We start from the raw sequence: 17,756 nt of genomic DNA on the forward strand, positions 1-17,756 counted from the left end.
ACATTCTTCAGTCAAGATTTCGCACCTTTCTGATATTCACTTTTCCTATTTAAAAAGGTTTTCTTCATCACTTTTCCTCTCTTTCTTCCCCTTTTCGCTTTTTTCCAACCGAGACAAAACAGCCAATGAGTCAGAGAATCAGCCGCCGTGAATGAAGCAGTGGTTGTTTAACCAAGTGGTGGCTGCGAGGAGGGCGGAAGAGGTCGAGGGCATGGATGAGGCGGAGGCTTCTTCGAGGAGTTCGCCCAAGACGAGGACTCCGGCGCCGTTTCTGTGCAAGACGTATGATCTGCTTCAGGAGTCAGGGACCGAGCGGCTCGTTTCTTGGAATGAGGAAGGCACGGGGTTTGTTGTGTGGTGTCCGGAGGAGTTCTCGCAGTTTCTTCTGCCTAGGTATTTCAAGCACTGCAACTTCTCCAGTTTCGTCCGACAGCTCAATACCTATGTAAGTTTCCTGATGATTTAACATTATAACAATTGAAACTTGATTATTTTCAGCTTTTTAATTTATATCCTTAAAACTTCAATCATGCTCTTGGATTATTATATGCTACTTGTTCATGATCCTTGGTGTAGAATTCAGACTTTGTCTGAGTTTTCTTTATTCTTCATGAAACAGAAGCAGTCTGTTCTTGATATGACATGCAGAAGTCAGAAGACTCAGAACAGTAGTGAGATGCTTTTTTACTGAGTTTTTATTGATCCTGTTTCTCTGTCAATGTTAAAAAAATATAAAAGGAAACAAAAAAAGAGAAAAAAATTAACATGGTTTGGAGTTCTGTTACAGTGCCCTATGGCTCCGGATTAAGAGAAAAGATCAACTTTTCTTGGATTAAGAGAGAGATCAACTTTTTTCACTTTTCATTAATATTTATAGAGCTTAAGCACCCATTTGTAAGCAATGGAAGAAGTTTCAGATACATTCTATCTTTTTTTATCAAACAGGAGGCGAGGACCTTCTAATCAGGTTTCTGATCAGGTTGAGTTGTTGTTCTCCAAGAAATGTAAACTATTGGTTTCTTTAAACAAATAGAATACAAAAGAAAGCTCAAATAGACAAGTTTACTGAGTTCAGCTTCAGTTTTCTCCCTTCTTTCATTTGTTTTACAAGAAGAAATTAGAAATTCTGAAGGCTGAAGCTGAAACAGGAGGCGAGGACCTTCTGTCGTCCCACTGTTATCTTTCTATTAAGAATGTATTAGCCCAGAGCTAAAGGTTTTACTAGAGATGACTCCCTGAACTCAGTGAATGACTTGAATGGGGGTGAATGAGCTTCTGGCATAGACATGGTGGAACCTGGCTCCATTCACTTACAATCAGGTGATTGACTGAGTCCAGAAAAACTGCAGGGATGGATCATGCATGCAAAGTTACACAAAAACTTCCATTGATTTTTGCTTTCTGAAACACCCTTTCATCAATGGACTGGATCATGGTGCATGTCCAAGCAGGGATTCAAGAAATCGTCATCGGATAGATGGGAATTCCAGCATGAGAAGTTCCGCAGGGGACGACGAGATGTGCTTGTTGAGATCAGCAGAAGGAAGTGTGCCCCAAGCATGTTCCCAACCTTTCTCGAGGCCGGCGACAAAGACAGCTCTACAGAAGCCGATCATCTTTTAGAAGAAAACAAGAACCTGCAGAGGCAGAACTCTGAGCTGCACTCAGAGATTGCTCAATTCAAAGCTCTTGAGATGGAACTGTTAAGTTACTTGTCTCACCACACAGGTAATCAAACGGGTAATAGTAGCAGCAGTAGCAGCAGCAGTCATGGACCTAATAATGTTGATAGATTGTTCATGTGAAGAAGAAGGAACTCTGGTAGATTTTACTCTGGGATTTCTGCAAATTGAAAGAAATCCTGGTAAACATAAACTGACATTAATAAAGATCCTTGGCTTCCAAGAGCTCAGAATTCAATCTCAGAATCATTCATGGACCTTGCTTCATAGACTGAATAATTGAGTTAATATTGTGAGCTAAAGAAACCTTGATATTGTTGATATTGATTGATAGACATCATGTAATATGTTAACATTGACTATTGAGAATGGTGATTGTCTGTGTTGTGTATTCTGGGACTGTTTTTGTGTCACAAGAAGAAAACAAAATATGATCGAAATTGACTAATTTTTCCATTGAAAAAATTCCTTTGATCGGTTTTCTAGCATTTGTGCCTCTATAGGAAACAAAAGGAAAATTTTGGCCAAAAAAAAAAAAATTACAGTATTTTTTGAATTTATAATTAAACCCATTACAAAATACTAAAAATACATATAATTAAAGTATTTTCTTTTATTTTAAAAATAATAGAATTAAAATAAAATCAAAATTTAAGCATGAGTAAGTGACAGCATTGAATATAATCTAGATTTGTTATTGCAATTATTCAAATTTTGTTTAAGTTTCTATTGGTGACATTGACCCACAATCCAAATTCTCTCTTACCATGGAGACCATTGAACCACAATTCAAATTCTCCCTTATAATGTCTTTGATACCAATCCGTACCATCGATATGTGTAGAATGTAGGCCGATACAGCCGATACATATTGGATATTGTGATCCCCGATATGTAAAACTAGAAAACCGGAGATCCATAACATCTTTGTTACAAATATGTACCATCAATGTATGTAGAATGTAGGCCGATACCGTCGATATATATTGGATTTTGAGATCCCCAATATGTATTAGAAATCTGATATAGGCAAATTATGTTTGTTATAGCAACATCACTAGGTTAAAAGGAACTAATTTTATATAAAGGCATTACCAAAATTATGTATCTCAGAACGTCCCAGGCATATCTTATTTTAACCCAATACATTTGTAGCAATATTGCCTCAGATTTGAAATAATTTTCTATAGTCCAAAACAAGATGCCCAAACTTCAAGAGATTCAAGAGCAACGAAAGGTACTTCGCTTCCCGATTTCACATTTTGCTGTTCACAATGCCTCAATAGCAGAAGGGGTGTCTCCCCATAGAAAGGGGATCACAGTGACCAGGTCCGGGCGATTGTTTATCAAAATCTGCAAGAAAATAAGATTCTAGAGGCATTTGGGTGTTGAATGCCGATCAAACATTTTATCAAATTAACAGAACTCATGAGCACGTTATTAACAGCTCCAGCAGTCATGTAGCTCTCTAAAACCTACCTTTCATGATTTCTCCCATCATTACAACATGAACAACATTATACATCTGCAACTACAACAGGAACAGATTCTTGCAGGATTCAATAGTTTAGACGATCATGCAAGATAAATATAAAGAAGTTTCAGTTCACTTTTTATCTCCCAAATCCTCAGTTGAATAGCTTTAACAGAAAACTGAAACCAAAGGATTTCTCACATACACAGGGTAACCAGAAATTGGTCAAGGTGCTGATTTTTTGGTTTTTTTTCTCAAATGTCTAGGTTTTACATTTGATAAGCATAGTGTCCCTATTCAGAGAGAGTTGACTTGAGTTCACCACTACTCTGCAGTTCCAACACAATATCACAACCGCCTACGAGCTCCCCATCATGATATAGCTGAGGAAAGGTGGGCCAATTCGAGAAAGTTTTCAAACCCTGCCTTACTTCCTCATCGCTTAGAATGTCGAACGACCCAAAACTCACACCCTCCTTTCTTAGAGCGTCCACCACTTTCGAACTAAACCCACATCTAGGTGCATCCGGAGTACCCTTCATAAAAAGCATGGTGGGTGAAGAAGAGACCAGTCTTTTTAACCTGTCCTCAAGTGTTTCTTCTCCAATAATGTCTTTCTCCTTTAAGACCCTTTTTAGCTCGCCACTCTTCTGCATCTCCAACACAATATCGGAGCCACCAATTAATTCACCCTTAATGTATAGCTGTGGATAGCTTGACCAGTTAGAGGACACCTTAAGGCCTTGCCTAACTTCATCGTCTGAGAGAATGTCAAAGCTCTTGAACTCGATGTTCTCTTGCTGGAGTATCTCGACCACCTTGCGACTAAAGCCACACTTGGGCTCTTCAGGTTTTCCTTTCATAAACAGCATCACAGAGCTAGAGTTAATAAGCTCCTTAAGTCGGGCAGTCAATGTTGTACTCACTCCATCAGATACGGTTATACCCCCTTTTCCTGACCCAGAACTTGGTCCATCTAAGACTGGAAGTACTCCATGGTCCTGAAAAACTTCCTTTAATTCACCGCTCTCATGCATTGCTATTACAATATCACATCCACCAAGGAGTTCACCCTTGCAGAAGAGCTGAGGAAACGTGGGCCAGTTGGAAAACTTCTTCATACCATCGCGAACTTCATTATCAGTTAATATATCAAAAGTTCCAAAGCTAACACCTTCTTCCTTTAAGATCTCCACAACTTTACGGCTGAACCCACACTTGGGCTCTGCGGGGCTTCCTTTCATAAATAGGAAAACAGGATGAGAGTTTATAAGCTCTTGAAGTTGGTGTTTGAGGGATTCAGTAAGGCCAGATGATGGTGCTTTTGCAGATTGAGAAGAGCCATTTTCCTTGCTCAACTCTTTGACCGTTTCAAGCACCACGGGTCCTGCAGCCATTCCAATGCTAGCTGGAACTGCAGACCCAGAGGCGTCAACAGGCCCCGCAAGTTTTGCAACTTTGTTGGCTAAGCTCGATGGATTTGCACCTTCAAGTGTATCAACAGTTTTTCCGTCCTGCATGGAAAAAGAAGCACCATAGGTTGACATATTCCAAGATAGATGCAGGTCGGTTTCACAGTACAATTGTGTACAAGCTATTTGTTTTTTCAAGCAAAAAAAAAGAAACTTTTGTTTTGCATGTATATCTGTGTGGTCTCAACAGCCTAAAACAAAACAAAAAAAAAAGATCTTTAAGTAGGTTAAGACTACCTTACACAGGGCAAAATATGGCACAGCAGAAACTGAATAGGCCTCTGAGATCTCAGGATGCTCCTCAGCTTCTACCTGCAAAAATGTAAGCATTTAAACAACAAGCATGCATGATGAGAAAACATGAAAAGTAAACTAATAGAATAAAGTACAAAGAGCAAAGAGTTGGAGAAGATAAGGAACACCAAGTGAGAAGAAGTGTCCAAATACGTGTATTTCATGGTACATCAGGATTTACATAAAAAGTGAATAGAACAAGAGAAATACGAAAACTACACTTATCACTTGCATATTACAGGACAAGACATGTCATGATCCAAAACTTCCTCTTTACAACAAAATTTACTTTCAATATAAAGAATTCTAGTTTATTTTTTAAATACAAAAACAACTCATACAGAAAATGGGTGATATAAAGAACTTCTATGAGCATGCAGCAGTGAAATTCTATTATAATTATCGGATGGGAAATTGATGAAATAAAGGATGTCTATAAGAAGGCAGTAGTGTATTTTTTATTATTGTAATATGATGGGTATCATTTGAATGTAAAAAAGAGGCACAAGGATTGCATCTACAAGCATTGCTTCTCCAGTATCCTTTTGAATCTCAGTAACATATACGTGCTCTCCTAAGATACCTCAGACACCTCTGAAGCTTGACCCAAGACCTCACAGAATGAAACCCTAAAATGGAGACTGACCAAAAGCTCAATCTGTCCTGTTTTCTTGTTGTTCAATGATTAGAATGCACAATTTGATTGTATTATGCTTTGACCAACAAATCAGATTCTTTACATATGCGGGGGTGCCAATTGAGGTGCTTCAAAGCATTCTCTCAATATAGGTATTGTTGCTCTGCATTTGCTGATATAAACCATCCCAGTCTCCTCAAACCAAGATGAATGCATAGTGGCATCATAGCAACAAGTGAACCATGTATTAGGCACCAAAAAAAAAGAGTTACTCCTTGTTCATACATCCAAAGATTAACATGAAGAAGAATTATAATGCACTACCAGGTATGGAAGCAGATATATGGGCGCACATAATGCACAAGAGAAAGTAAGGGATATGTTCCCCCAAATTTTGTAAAATTTTGTTCTCTCTCGTTTTATTAATACATCTTTTTCAAAAAAATAAAAAACATAATGCACAAGAGAAAGACATTTTTTAAGCTTAAACTCTAATTAATTATTTTGTCAAAACCATCTATAAGTAAATATTCTATTGAGATTGATATCTGAGCACCATAAGACACATACAATTACAATAGCCAAATGGATTATCAGTTAAAAGTGATTGTTTCTCCATAACCAAGGACAACAGATCAATAAATAGAATAATAAAAACTTTTAATCTTTCCTTTCTTTAACAGAATATTAGGATTACCCAATTGGACCAAAACCTAAAATAGAACGATCATCTCAGGCAACAAAATTTCGTGTCAAAACTAAATATAATCGATAGAAGTAAACGAAATTAGAAAAAAAAATCAGTAAGTTCAAGTAAATTACAATAGATTAAACATGGGATTTCGAAGGAAGGAAACAATACAACCTGTAACCAAGTCATAAGACCAAAAAAAAAAAAAAACAAACGGAAGACAATAAAAAGCTCAATATACATAGCGATGAAAGCCAACCAAAACAAAAGAGCAACGATGAAAATATAACAAAAGAGAGAACCCAAAATTACATTCTAGCAAACCTGATCGTAATAACAGAACAATACCAACTTTTATAGAAAAGAAAAAAGAGGAAGCCAATTTGCAATGGTTTTTGAACTGCTTAAGCAGGCATGAGCAACTCGCAATGAAGAGCTCAAAAATAGAACATAAATACGACGATAGAAACTAACAGTTATTCTCCGCCAACAAATGTAAATGGCATCTTAATACAACAAAAAAAATCGCTCCAATCAGGCGTACAACCAACAAAAACGCACTGAAAGTTCGATCAAATACTATTCATCACAAGAACCAGGTAACCAAACCAAGCGTACCCGAATTCAGAATCTCTAGCGGAAACAAAAACCAACAAAAGGACAAAACCCAACATACCCTAAAAAACGTAGCATGCGGGTGATCGACGGCGAGATGCGAGAAGACTTGATCCATCTGCTTGGAGGCCTCGCACCAGGAGGCCCAGAAGTGCAGAACAACAGGCCCGCCTTCCCGGAGCACGTGATCAATCTCGACCTTAGACTGCGCATCCCTCACAGAACCACCCATCTTCTTCCTCCCTCGCTAAAGGGCGCTAATCTCGTGAAAGCTTTATCGAGGGTAAACGCTAAGCTCTGAATGCTGTCAAGCCCTCTTGCCCTTTTCCTTTTTTGTTTTTTCGGAAAATTCCTCTGCCCTCTGCCCTTTCTTTTCGCCTTTCAAAAACTGAGCCTTTTTTTCCCTCTTTTTATTCGTATGCTTCCTTTTTCTCTTTTTAAAAGGGTGATCGACATGGGAGAATCTCATCCTCTAGTGAAGTTACAAAATTACCCTCAGCTTTCATGCAATTATTTAAACATACTTTACCAAATCTTACATTAAAATTACTAAATTGAACCATGTAATATTTAATTAGATATTATTTAATAATATATTAAAGTTTAAATCATATTATTGTAATTTCATCAAGGAGGGCAAAAATGGTATTTGATTTTATGGTTTACGTAGTCAAATGGGTATTTTCGTCATTTTAGTCAGTGTCTCGCGAATTGTGGCAGTGAGCGTGGTTACTTTTGGACAGGGGAAGAAATGCTCCGAAATCCGAATAGGGACAAATAAACCCAGCAATTTTACTAAATTAATTAATTTATAATATTTGTTTTTTTTCCGCCTCGCGCGGCGCGATTTGATCCATTTTAGCCGTGGTCATATTTTATTCTTCTCGGCGCTAGCGCTAGCGCAAAGCGCAGCGGCTTCAGATACGTCGAGTGAGGCTAGCGTGACTATCTGTTGATACGAGAAGCAAGTTAGACTACTCTTTTAGAGGTTTCCTGTTAGTAAATTAGTAAAAAGTGTCAAATACCAATGACTTGCATCCATAGACCATAGTTGTAGTTTTCAAGGTCATTTTTATCACAATCAATCTAGTGGTGGTAATGGATTTAAGGAACGTTTAGTAATTGATTGTAGTCTGATCATTGTTATAAAAATCAATTTAATCATCGAGTTGATAAGGTGATTGAGTCTGATTAAACCAATTTGATAAGCATAACTCACTTCGTTTTTTTATTTATATTTATATTATTATTATTATATTTATGGCGGAAGGATTCGTCACCTTTCTTATTCGTGTCAAAATTGATAAGTTTTTTAATGAGTTTTTGTTGCAATTAGGATATGAGAAGGCATTGAATATAAATAGAATTAAACTTAAATTGTCATTTAAGAATATAATACCAATTTTATAACACGATAAAATAAAAGATTACAAAATAAAAATTACATCAATTTCCAAGGATATCGAAAATAAAATTACGTTATTATCCTCAAATAGATAATCAGTTTTATTTCTCTACTTTTAATCCATATATAAGATGAATTTGAATACAAATTAGGTGTTAAATCGGTGCTTCTTGATTACGTGGCCAACCCTAGCACCCAATTTTTACGAACATATTTTCTCCTATTTAAATTATTTCTCATATTAATAGGATTATCGTTCTACTTTTATTTATTTGTTTTTATGAGATATATAATTAGACTCATTTTTTTCGAATTGTTATTATCTAAAAACTCTAGAGCATAAGTGTGACAAGAGAGATGTTATATCATAAAAAAAAATGCTATTATCTTCATTATGGTTGAATAATTCTATGTTAAAATGTTAGATAAAAATATCATATCATATTTAAATTAAATTTTAAGTTAATAATAAAACAAGATTTGTTGCATAAAAGTCCACTAGTGGACTCAAAAGGCTTGGAAATTTTTCGTGCGTCTCATACTATATTCCTCTCATGGTAAATATTCAGGATCAGTTCGAGCCAAGCCGATTCGCAGGAAAATGCCTCAGTCGAGCCGCTCGACCACTATTCCTGAAAGCGCTTTCTTGAGCTCCCACTGTCGTAGTCTTTAACAAAAACAAGAACCCTTTACACACAGTTCCCTCCAACTCCCTTCTCCCTTCTACTGCAAGTCTGAAGCAGTCCTTGTAGCTCTCCTGTAAACCTCTCTCGCATCTGCTTCAACTGCAATCTTCTTTTCTGACAGTTGGTGACAGAGAAGAGGAAGACATGGGGGGGCCGTTGGGCGCTATCATAGGTCGGTTCCCTTCAAGTGATGGAGATACCCAAGTCGGAGGGATTATCAGACATAACCGAAAATGCAGGGATATTGTCTTTCTTATCCTCTTCATTGCTTTCTGGGTGGCAATGATTGTGAACTCCAGCTTCGCATTCAACCAGGGCAACCCGTTGAGGTAACCGGCGATATCTGTTTTTGTTGCTTTCCGATGGATCGGTTATGTTACTTTGCTGACATTTTAGCTTGCTTGAGGTAGATACTGAAGTTGGTTTGTTTCTTTTGTCTTTTAGAGGTTTTCTTGTTGGTTGTTTGTTATGGGCTTAGTGGGTTTGTTTCCAGCTGCAATTGGCTACAGTGAGGTTTAGATTCAGGGCGCGGAATTCTGAAAATGTAGAGAAGAGGAGGGAGTAAAGAGACAGTGTTTGGATGGTCTATGATTCCTGCTTCCTTTGTATGAAAAATGAGTCTTTTTTCACTTGCTTCAACCTTGGTTTTGTTTTCTTAGATTTGTGAAGAAAGGTAAGATTTTTTGTTATTTTCCCCAGAAGATTATTTGCGGTCGTTGTCGTATTATTCATTTCGGTTGCATCTGGGTGAAGCGATTACTTATTGCTCTGTTTTAAATTCACAAAGTGTCATAGATAGAAGGAAAAATGAGAAGTAAAAATTTTCTCTTTCCATGTTCTGTACTTGCATTCTGAAGTACATCTTTTTTTTTTATTCATTTTTTGTCGGAAAACGCTGGCTCGAGATGTTTCTTTACTGCTTTTCGTTTGGTTACGGCACTTTTTATTCAAACTTTAGTATGCGTTAGTAGGTCCTCGCTCGCATGTTGTCCCAGAGTGCGGAGCTACATCTTCAACTCGTTACATATTGTGTGTAGCGGCAGACCATGCAGCAAGCGGAGGATATTCCGAAGTTTGTGTATTTTGTGGATTGGTTTTATGTCCACTTGAAAGTGTTTGGTTCTGCTGCAAAAATACCTTCAGATGCCATACACATTTTTTGTTCTAGAGGCTGACATTCATCCATAGTCTGTCAGAAATTTTGTATCCTTGGGTTAGATGATATTGAGAAAGTCCACGGAAACATGTTTCTTAGTCAAATGCAGGTTGCCAATTGGAGTTTTGAGTTTTGAATGGTAGTTTTCAAGGACCTCTCTTATGTTATTGTTGTTTGTCTAATTGGTAGAGGGCTTAATTCCGGTTGTGAAAAGTCTTTTGGACCCTGAAGATATGTAGTCTTTCTTCTCTTGATGTTTGAAGTTTGCTTTTGATCATATTGGGTCAGAGTATTGATTCTTTCAATAACAATAAAAAAGAAACTCTTCAGCCTTAGAGTATTTGGTTTGTGTCTAAATACTTGATGTACATATTTAACTTCTTATTGACATCTATGTTGTATATCTAAATCAGGCTTATGTATGGGTTGGACTATAAGGGTAACATTTGTGGGAACAAGCATGCAGATCCTGATCTTCGTGAATTGGAGGTTCGTTACTGGTTAAATCCTAACCAGGTCTACCAAAGTGGAGTAAAGCATAGTCAGTTTAAGCTGGCAGATGCAAGAGCCATTTGTTTGATCGAATGCCCAACGCCCTCCGAAGACTCTATTAACTGGGTATGTGATTATCCAGAGGGTGATATTCGAATCTCTGCGAATGATTGGATTGATAGGAATTATGACTATTACGAGTTCCTCACACCTGAGATGAGAAATAGCTCCCTTCAGCTTCAAGGCCCTTGCTACCCTGTTATATTTCCTAGTGTGAATGGTAAGTGACAGACACGCTCTTGAGTTTATCACTAATGACTCTAACAAGTCATCGTGACCACTACAGCATCATTTTAGATTCGCCTGAAATAGCAGTCATTAGTCCCAGGAATTTTAGATTATTCTCTTGAAAGCGTGAATAATTATACCAGATGATGATTTTGATCAAAACAAATGAAAGGTCTTAGGTTGTTTTCTCTTATTGTAGGATATACATTCTTTAAGTAGGGATGGGACCATCTTGAGAGGATAATACAACTATATATTTCCTTTTCAGTATGGGACATGCAGAGTTATGTACTTGAGATCTTGCATGTAGCTATGTTTTATTTCTTTAGCTTGGCTTAACAGGCTTTATTGTTTTTTTTGGTTCACCTTTCAGTCTATTGGAGCTGCCAGTTCATAGCTCGTGCTTCAAATGTATCTTTGCGGCATTGGCAACAGATGGGTGGATTAAATATCAATGAGGACCTTGTTATTGACAAAACAATACATAGGGCCATCAATTCTCATTCAGCCGTCCTAAAGGTTTGAGAAATGCCCATTTGAGAAATATATATTTTTTTGTCCTATTTGGTGTTGTCTGTATCTGGAATGTACTTTTAGCCTTGTATGTTTCTGACACTATTGGAGAATTCTGCCACTCTAAAAACAAGATGAAAGCGAGTAATGGGAATTTTTTTCCCCTTTGACCAAAATTTCCCTGGTTTTGCCAGTCTTTTTAGGAAATAAAATTGAATTGGTTATTTTCCTTTTCCAGTAATAGCAGGAACAGAACAGAAGGCAAAGAAAGAAGTGTTTCCAACCTTTTCAGTGGATAACAATTGCAACCAACAGACGACCCCTTAGCTGATTTAGTTGAGACTCAAGACTTGTGGTGTGTCTTTATCAGTCATGAAAACTAATATATTGATGTACTACACTTTTTCCTTTCAAATTATCTGGGAAGGTTGTGTATTAACCTTGAGGGTTTTCCTATTGAAATGTATTTTCTGCCGAGTGTGGGCAGTATTGCTGTTTGTTTTCAGTACAAGCAGTAACTGTTAGAGAACTTGTCAACCGAGGAAAAGTTTCCAATTTTAAACTTTTTTCTGGTGCAAGATGGTCAAAAGTGTGTTTTAATTCAAAATGAAACTCCCAAACCTTCAGGTCTAACTTTTATTACTGCTCTTCTTATTCATGTTTATTATATTTGTTTTTTTCAGCTGTTTAGAGCAGTAAGGTCTATTTGGTTTACCCTCTCTGTCAAGTAATGTGCTTGAGTAGCTTTCTGCCTCTTTCCCATCAGATGGACCTTGATATAAAGTCCTGAACCATCTAATTAATACTTCTCTGGCGGATCTGTCAACTCTGGGAACTTTCACACATTACATAAGTCTGCTAATAATCCACAAATTCTGCAGCAAAATGTGCTTGCCAAGCAGGGAGCAACCCTGCAATCGCTTGTTGTTAGGGATCTGATCCCTCTTCCTTTGTAATTTTTTCTCTTGTTATTATAAATACATCTTTATCAAAAAATAAAAAAGTCTGCTAATACGCTTACCTATTATAGCTCATACTAATTCATTGTCCTGAATCTTGCACATCTTCTGAAATAAAACTTTTTAATTCCTCTTGAGAAATTGTCATTCTAATTTTGTGTTTTTCATTTTCTTTCAGAGGTATATGGCAGACATTGGGAAGTCGTGGTCAGTGTTAATTGTTTGTGGAGGAATTGTTCCCCTTTTTCTCTCGGTGATATGGTTACTGATGATTCGGCATTTTGTTGCTGGAATGACTTGGATAACAGTTATTCTCTTCAATGCTCTCATTGTGTCAGTCACTATGTTTTTCTACACCAAAGGTCAGAAACAAAATCTCGTTATGCATTTTATTTTGAAGGTGCTCACTCTGCCTCATACATACATTGGTCTTTGGTATGGGGGGCCATTTTTCTAAAATGAACTATAAATATGCTGGTACTTAACTTGAATCATTGAGGTTTGGCAACATACCACCGAATGGTGGAAGAAACATGACATAGACTCACTTTTGAGCTAAAGACAGGAAAGAGAAAATGTCTAGAATCCTAGAACTACTGGAGCTGATTTCTCTGGTCAGGTAGTTTGTGCAATGTTTAATGTTCTCTGCTTTGATTATATTGGACTCACATTAATTGACTAAATATATCAGTAAATTCAATCGGGGAGAAGCTTAGGGTTTAGGGTTTAGTCGTTAGTTTCAGTTCTTTATTTTTTAAAAGTTTTTTTATACTAGCCAAGTTTTTGTTGACGTCCATTACATGTTTTGCAGTCTTTTTAACTTCATATACCTCATTTATGTTTTAGGATTCTTATTTATGTAGTTTTCACTTGCTACCAGTTTCTTATTTAATTAGTGAATTTGATATTTTATAATTCACATGAACTTTGACTCTACCATGTCATTTTAGCTGGATGGATTGGCAATGATGCTGTCTCAGTTGTCATTGGCGAAAGTGATCCATACTATCACATCAGTGGAAGGGTGGGTTAAAATTTTCAATTTACTGTTCTAAATCAGAAACTTTAGCTTTATTTGAATATGGCCACTCAATACTTTTGTCTGTCATTCAGGAAATAAACCATCTGCGAGCTATTGCAGTTTTTATGACGGTCGTAATGATTATTTCTGTTCTATCATCGATAGCAATTGTCCGTCGCATCCTTATGGCCACCTCTGTTTTGAAGGTAAGTTTAAATTTCATGAAATGATTTAATTTCATTGTGTATGCTTTAAGGGACAGCTTAAGCTACCATAAACTGCAAATATATCAACATTAAATGATGACTATGCCATTGAGATGCAAAAGTGGGTGCTGAAAAAATATTCTCGACCTCATTTTGCCATACTTTCAGGGTACTGGCAATTAATGCTTTAGAGGTGTGCTTCACATACAGGTAACCGATACTAGCTGGACTGTCCCATCAAAATATCACGACCTGTATATGTCTCTATTTCCCTTAAAAGAATGTTGAAAGTAGAATGATCAGCATTTTACATCCAGTTGGATTATTTGATGGGAATTTATCCTTGTGGTAAATCCAGATCAGGATCTTCCAAGTGGTGGGCCTATGCGGTATACAAGGCATTTACATGTTCTAATCAATAAATTATCAGTCTTCATGTTCAATCAATTACTCTCTGGACTGTTGCAGGTCTTCAGAATATTGATTTGTTATCACTCTCAGTTAATTTGGTTATGCTGCTTCACTTCACAGTTAACAGTGTGGATCAGCATATTAAGATATTAAAGTTTCGTGCAGGTGGCTGCTAAGGTCATTGGAGAAGTTCAAGCACTTATTATATTCCCTATAATACCCTACACCATTCTTGTGGTGTTTTACATGTTCTGGTTTTCTGTGATTCTCCATCTCTTCAGCTCTGGACAGGTTCTCCAAAATGACTGCAGTGCCAATTGTTGTGCTTATGACCTCAAATCACATAGGGTGAACTGTGATAATTGTTGTGGATATAGTATCCACTACACACATCATATAACATTAGCGATATTGTTCCACCTGTTTGGATGTTATTGGGCTACACAATTCGTCATTGCATGTTCATCAACTGTGATTGCTGGTTCTGTTGCATCCTACTATTGGGCTCACGGTGAAACATCGGTAAGCTCTTGATTACATTAACAGTAAACGTCTGCAATGGAAATATCATGTAGGAACTTTTAGGTTTTACAGAAGTGACCATACCTTACCTATTGCTAAGGGCATTTAGGTTTGCTTTGATCTCAAGGAATCAACTGTTAGTTGACAATAATCATGTGGTTGAAATGAAAAGTCATGTTAACGAAGTTGGGGAGGATACTCCTGCTTGTATTTGATGTAAGATCTTCGTAGGATAAAAAAGACAACATTTTCTACCGACAAACTGTGTGTAAAGGTCAACAAGCAAGAAAGTCTAAGCATTTTATGGTAAACCGAACCCATAATTTTTTTGCTTAGTCCAGGAAAATGGCTCAATTGATCATTTAAATAGGAATTCAGGATCATGTTGTCTGGTTCACTAAAGTGAAACTTTCTTTTGCTTTTCTTTATTTTGATTCTAATACGTACAGAGTGTAATGAATGCAGCAAGAGATTCCTTTCCTTCCAGTCTTTGCCTCAATGAAGCGGCTTTTGCGTTATAACTTGGGTTCTGCGGCTATTGGTTCCCTCATAGTTTCTGTGGTCGAATCTGTTCGGTATATTCTTGAATCAATTCGCCGAAGGTTGAAGCTTATTAATACAACACCTATAAGTATGATAGGTAAATGTGTATCATGTTCTTCACAATGCTGTCTTGGATGTGTGGATTGGACCATCAAATCAGTTAATCGCAATGCTTATATTATGGTGAGTACGTTTTAAGAGCTACTAGTGTTGTTTAGAATTTAATAGTGAATAATATTACCTAGAATCTTCAACTTGGGTAAATGTTGAGTGGCCTGTTGTATGTATTTTGGTGCTTGAATTTAGAGGGTTGCAACATTGCTAGTCATGAAACATAAGGAGCTATAGTCCCTTTTCTGTGTTTTTATTTCTTTTGAACAGTGGAACGACTGTACCTGTGAGATGGAATAAGAAGTGGCAGATCAAGCACACTGACAATAGAATAAAACTAAGTTGGATTTAAACATGATTAGGACTTGATAGTAAACTTGTTAAGTTAGGGGGGGGGGGCACCTTTAAAATTGGCTATACTCCCAAATTTTGCCAAACTAACTTGTGCAGTGGCCTGTAATTGGATGATGAATGGGAAAACTATCAGTGGCTATACCAATTGACGGTGGCTCCTTGAAAGAGGTTTTCATGTTTACAGCTGATGTATCTCACGTTGATATATATATAACTACAGTTCCGTGCATCTGCCTTGAAATAGAAGTTAGCTCTGTGTGTAGAACAAGCCTTGTTGAAAAAGTTCATGGAGTTATTCTACGCACTTTGATCTCTTTATGTTTTTTCTTGCAGATTGCCATTACTGGTAAAGGATTCTTTAGAGCTTCTTCAATTGCCACAGGTTTGATTATGAACAACATTTTGCGAATAGGAAAAGTCAATGTAATTGGAGATGTTATTCTCTTTCTTGGGAAATTATGTGTCAGCCTCTTCTGCGCCATTTTTGCATTCCTCATGTTGGATACTCACAAATACAGATCTGCCCATAACAAAATTTCTTCTCCACTCTTCCCTGTTCTGGTAAGCTTTCTTCTTGGATTTTTTATTTAGATTTTTCAATATTTTCTTCTTCATGAATAAGTGTTCGAATGTTGAGTTAGGTGTGGCTGTAGGAGGGTTCATAAAAGTTGAAGCAAGTGTATTATTGATTCTCTGCAGAAACACATTTAAGAACAGGAGAAAAAAAAGAGCTTTTTGAAATGATGAAACATGGATAAATAGGTGTGGTAAAGTTTTCAGGAAGCCTTACTGTTCGATCGGACTATCAAATGAGCAAACTTCTGCCATTGGTTGTTGGGGGATTGGCAGGAAGAGTTGCACTGAAAACAATACTGTTAAGGAGTAGTCCCACATTGATTAGTGAGTACAAATATCTTGAGTTTATTAGTTGGGAAAGAGGTTTCCCAAGTTGACTAGTTATTTTGGGATAGGGCATTGGACCCAACTTAATATGGTATCAGAGTCAGGTTCTCATATGTGGGCCTACACCTAAAAACTATTTACTTGTAGAGCCACAAAAGAGGGCTTACACCTAAAACTATCCACTTGTAGAGCCACAAAAGAGGGTCTATACCTAAACTAGAGTGTTAAGGAATAGTCTCACATTGATTAGTGAATACAAAGATGAGTTTATTAATTGGGAAAGAGGTTTTTTAAGTTGACTAGCCATTTTGGGATAGGGCTTTTGGACCCAACTTAACAAATACAATAGTGGTAATGTTTTGAGGAAGCCCGACTGTACAATCGGACTATCAAATGACAGGTTGCAGTGGAGGATCAGGACCATGTAAGCAAAACCCTGAATAATTGAGTAATATGGGAAATCACAAGGGATGATGCTGTTCTCTGAGTTGGACTGCTAATTTTGCTACTTCATGAACATGAAAGGAAAATGATCCGCCAACCTCAAAATATTAGCAGATCTTAATTACTGTAGGCGAATGAGCTGTATACACCATTAGGATGCTGAGTTTCGTTTAGTGGAGCATTACATTTTACTATAATCACTAGACTTAATACCTGTATCCAAATTATCTCAGATGATGTCCATAATAGTTAACTAAACTTGTTTGTTGACTTTGTTTCAGGTTTGCTGGGTGCTTGGTTACATTGTTGCGACTCTCTTCTTCGCAGTAGTGGAAATGTCTATTGACACCATCATTCTCTCCTTCTGCCAGGATGCAGAGGAGCATCAAGGAACTGCCCAATATGCTCCCCCGCTTCTTATCGAGACCCTGAATGACCAAGGCGAGACGCAAAGACTCACCCAAGGACCATAATCTCCCATAGACAATCTCTTCTCGATATTGTCTGAAGAGGGGGTGACAAAAGGGCCAGAACTTGTTCTGCTTGCTCTTCCCTTTCCTCTGCCAAATTAACTTTGGTCTGGTGGGTTCTCTTCTGTATAGTATGGCATTGTACTCCATGTATGTTTTCTCTGATCACTGTAATGATCAAGTTGATGACAGGAAAGTGAGAAATATATGCTTCAGCTCAAGTTCTGATTCCATAGACTCGCGATAATTTTTTCCTTTGGGGGCACGAGTCAAGTGGTTTATTCGGAATATCTGGTTGAATCTAAATTTCCCGATTTTTGCTCGAGAGAATGAAGTGATGTGATGTGATTTATTTTTTATGTAATTTATTTTAATGTTATTTAATGAACTAAATAATACGGGGGGTG

General features: G+C 37.2%; 2 protein-coding genes across 3 annotated transcripts; one reads left to right on the forward strand and one right to left on the reverse strand.

The window, feature by feature from the left end:
- Positions 1 to 3,147: 3,147 nt before the first annotated feature.
- Positions 3,148 to 7,260, reverse strand: LOC137939499 (monothiol glutaredoxin-S17-like). The gene is made up of 3 exons (XM_068784785.1): positions 6,927 to 7,260; positions 4,866 to 4,940; positions 3,148 to 4,670 (listed from the first exon to the last, which is right to left on the reverse strand). Exons 1-3 carry the CDS (start codon positions 7,095 to 7,097, stop codon positions 3,450 to 3,452), a joined length of 1,467 nt encoding a protein of 488 aa, XP_068640886.1. The 5' UTR covers positions 7,098 to 7,260; the 3' UTR covers positions 3,148 to 3,449.
- Positions 7,261 to 8,992: 1,732 nt separating this feature from the next.
- LOC137938734 (choline transporter protein 1-like) lies at positions 8,993 to 17,742 on the forward strand. Of its 2 annotated transcripts, none has more exons than XM_068783756.1 (10): positions 8,993 to 9,285; positions 10,526 to 10,884; positions 11,266 to 11,411; positions 12,543 to 12,726; positions 13,315 to 13,388; positions 13,478 to 13,591; positions 14,168 to 14,524; positions 14,990 to 15,250; positions 15,866 to 16,093; positions 17,161 to 17,742. In XM_068783756.1, the coding sequence occupies exons 1-10, from the start codon at positions 9,101 to 9,103 to the stop codon at positions 17,350 to 17,352; spliced, it is 2,100 nt and encodes a 699-aa protein (XP_068639857.1). In that variant the 5' UTR covers positions 8,993 to 9,100; the 3' UTR covers positions 17,353 to 17,742. The 2 variants fall into 2 exon arrangements, with proteins under 2 accessions (XP_068639857.1, XP_068639858.1); XM_068783757.1 differs by lacking the exon at positions 8,993 to 9,285 and adding an exon at positions 9,425 to 9,629.
- Positions 17,743 to 17,756: the final 14 nt, after the last annotated feature.

This window comes from Aristolochia californica, unplaced genomic scaffold (assembly GCF_029961685.1).
Source record: "Aristolochia californica isolate CCGP_79_NKW_82.1479 unplaced genomic scaffold, dmAriCali1.0.hap1 SCAF_8, whole genome shotgun sequence".
Lineage (NCBI taxonomy): Eukaryota > Viridiplantae > Streptophyta > Magnoliopsida > Piperales > Aristolochiaceae > Aristolochia > Aristolochia californica.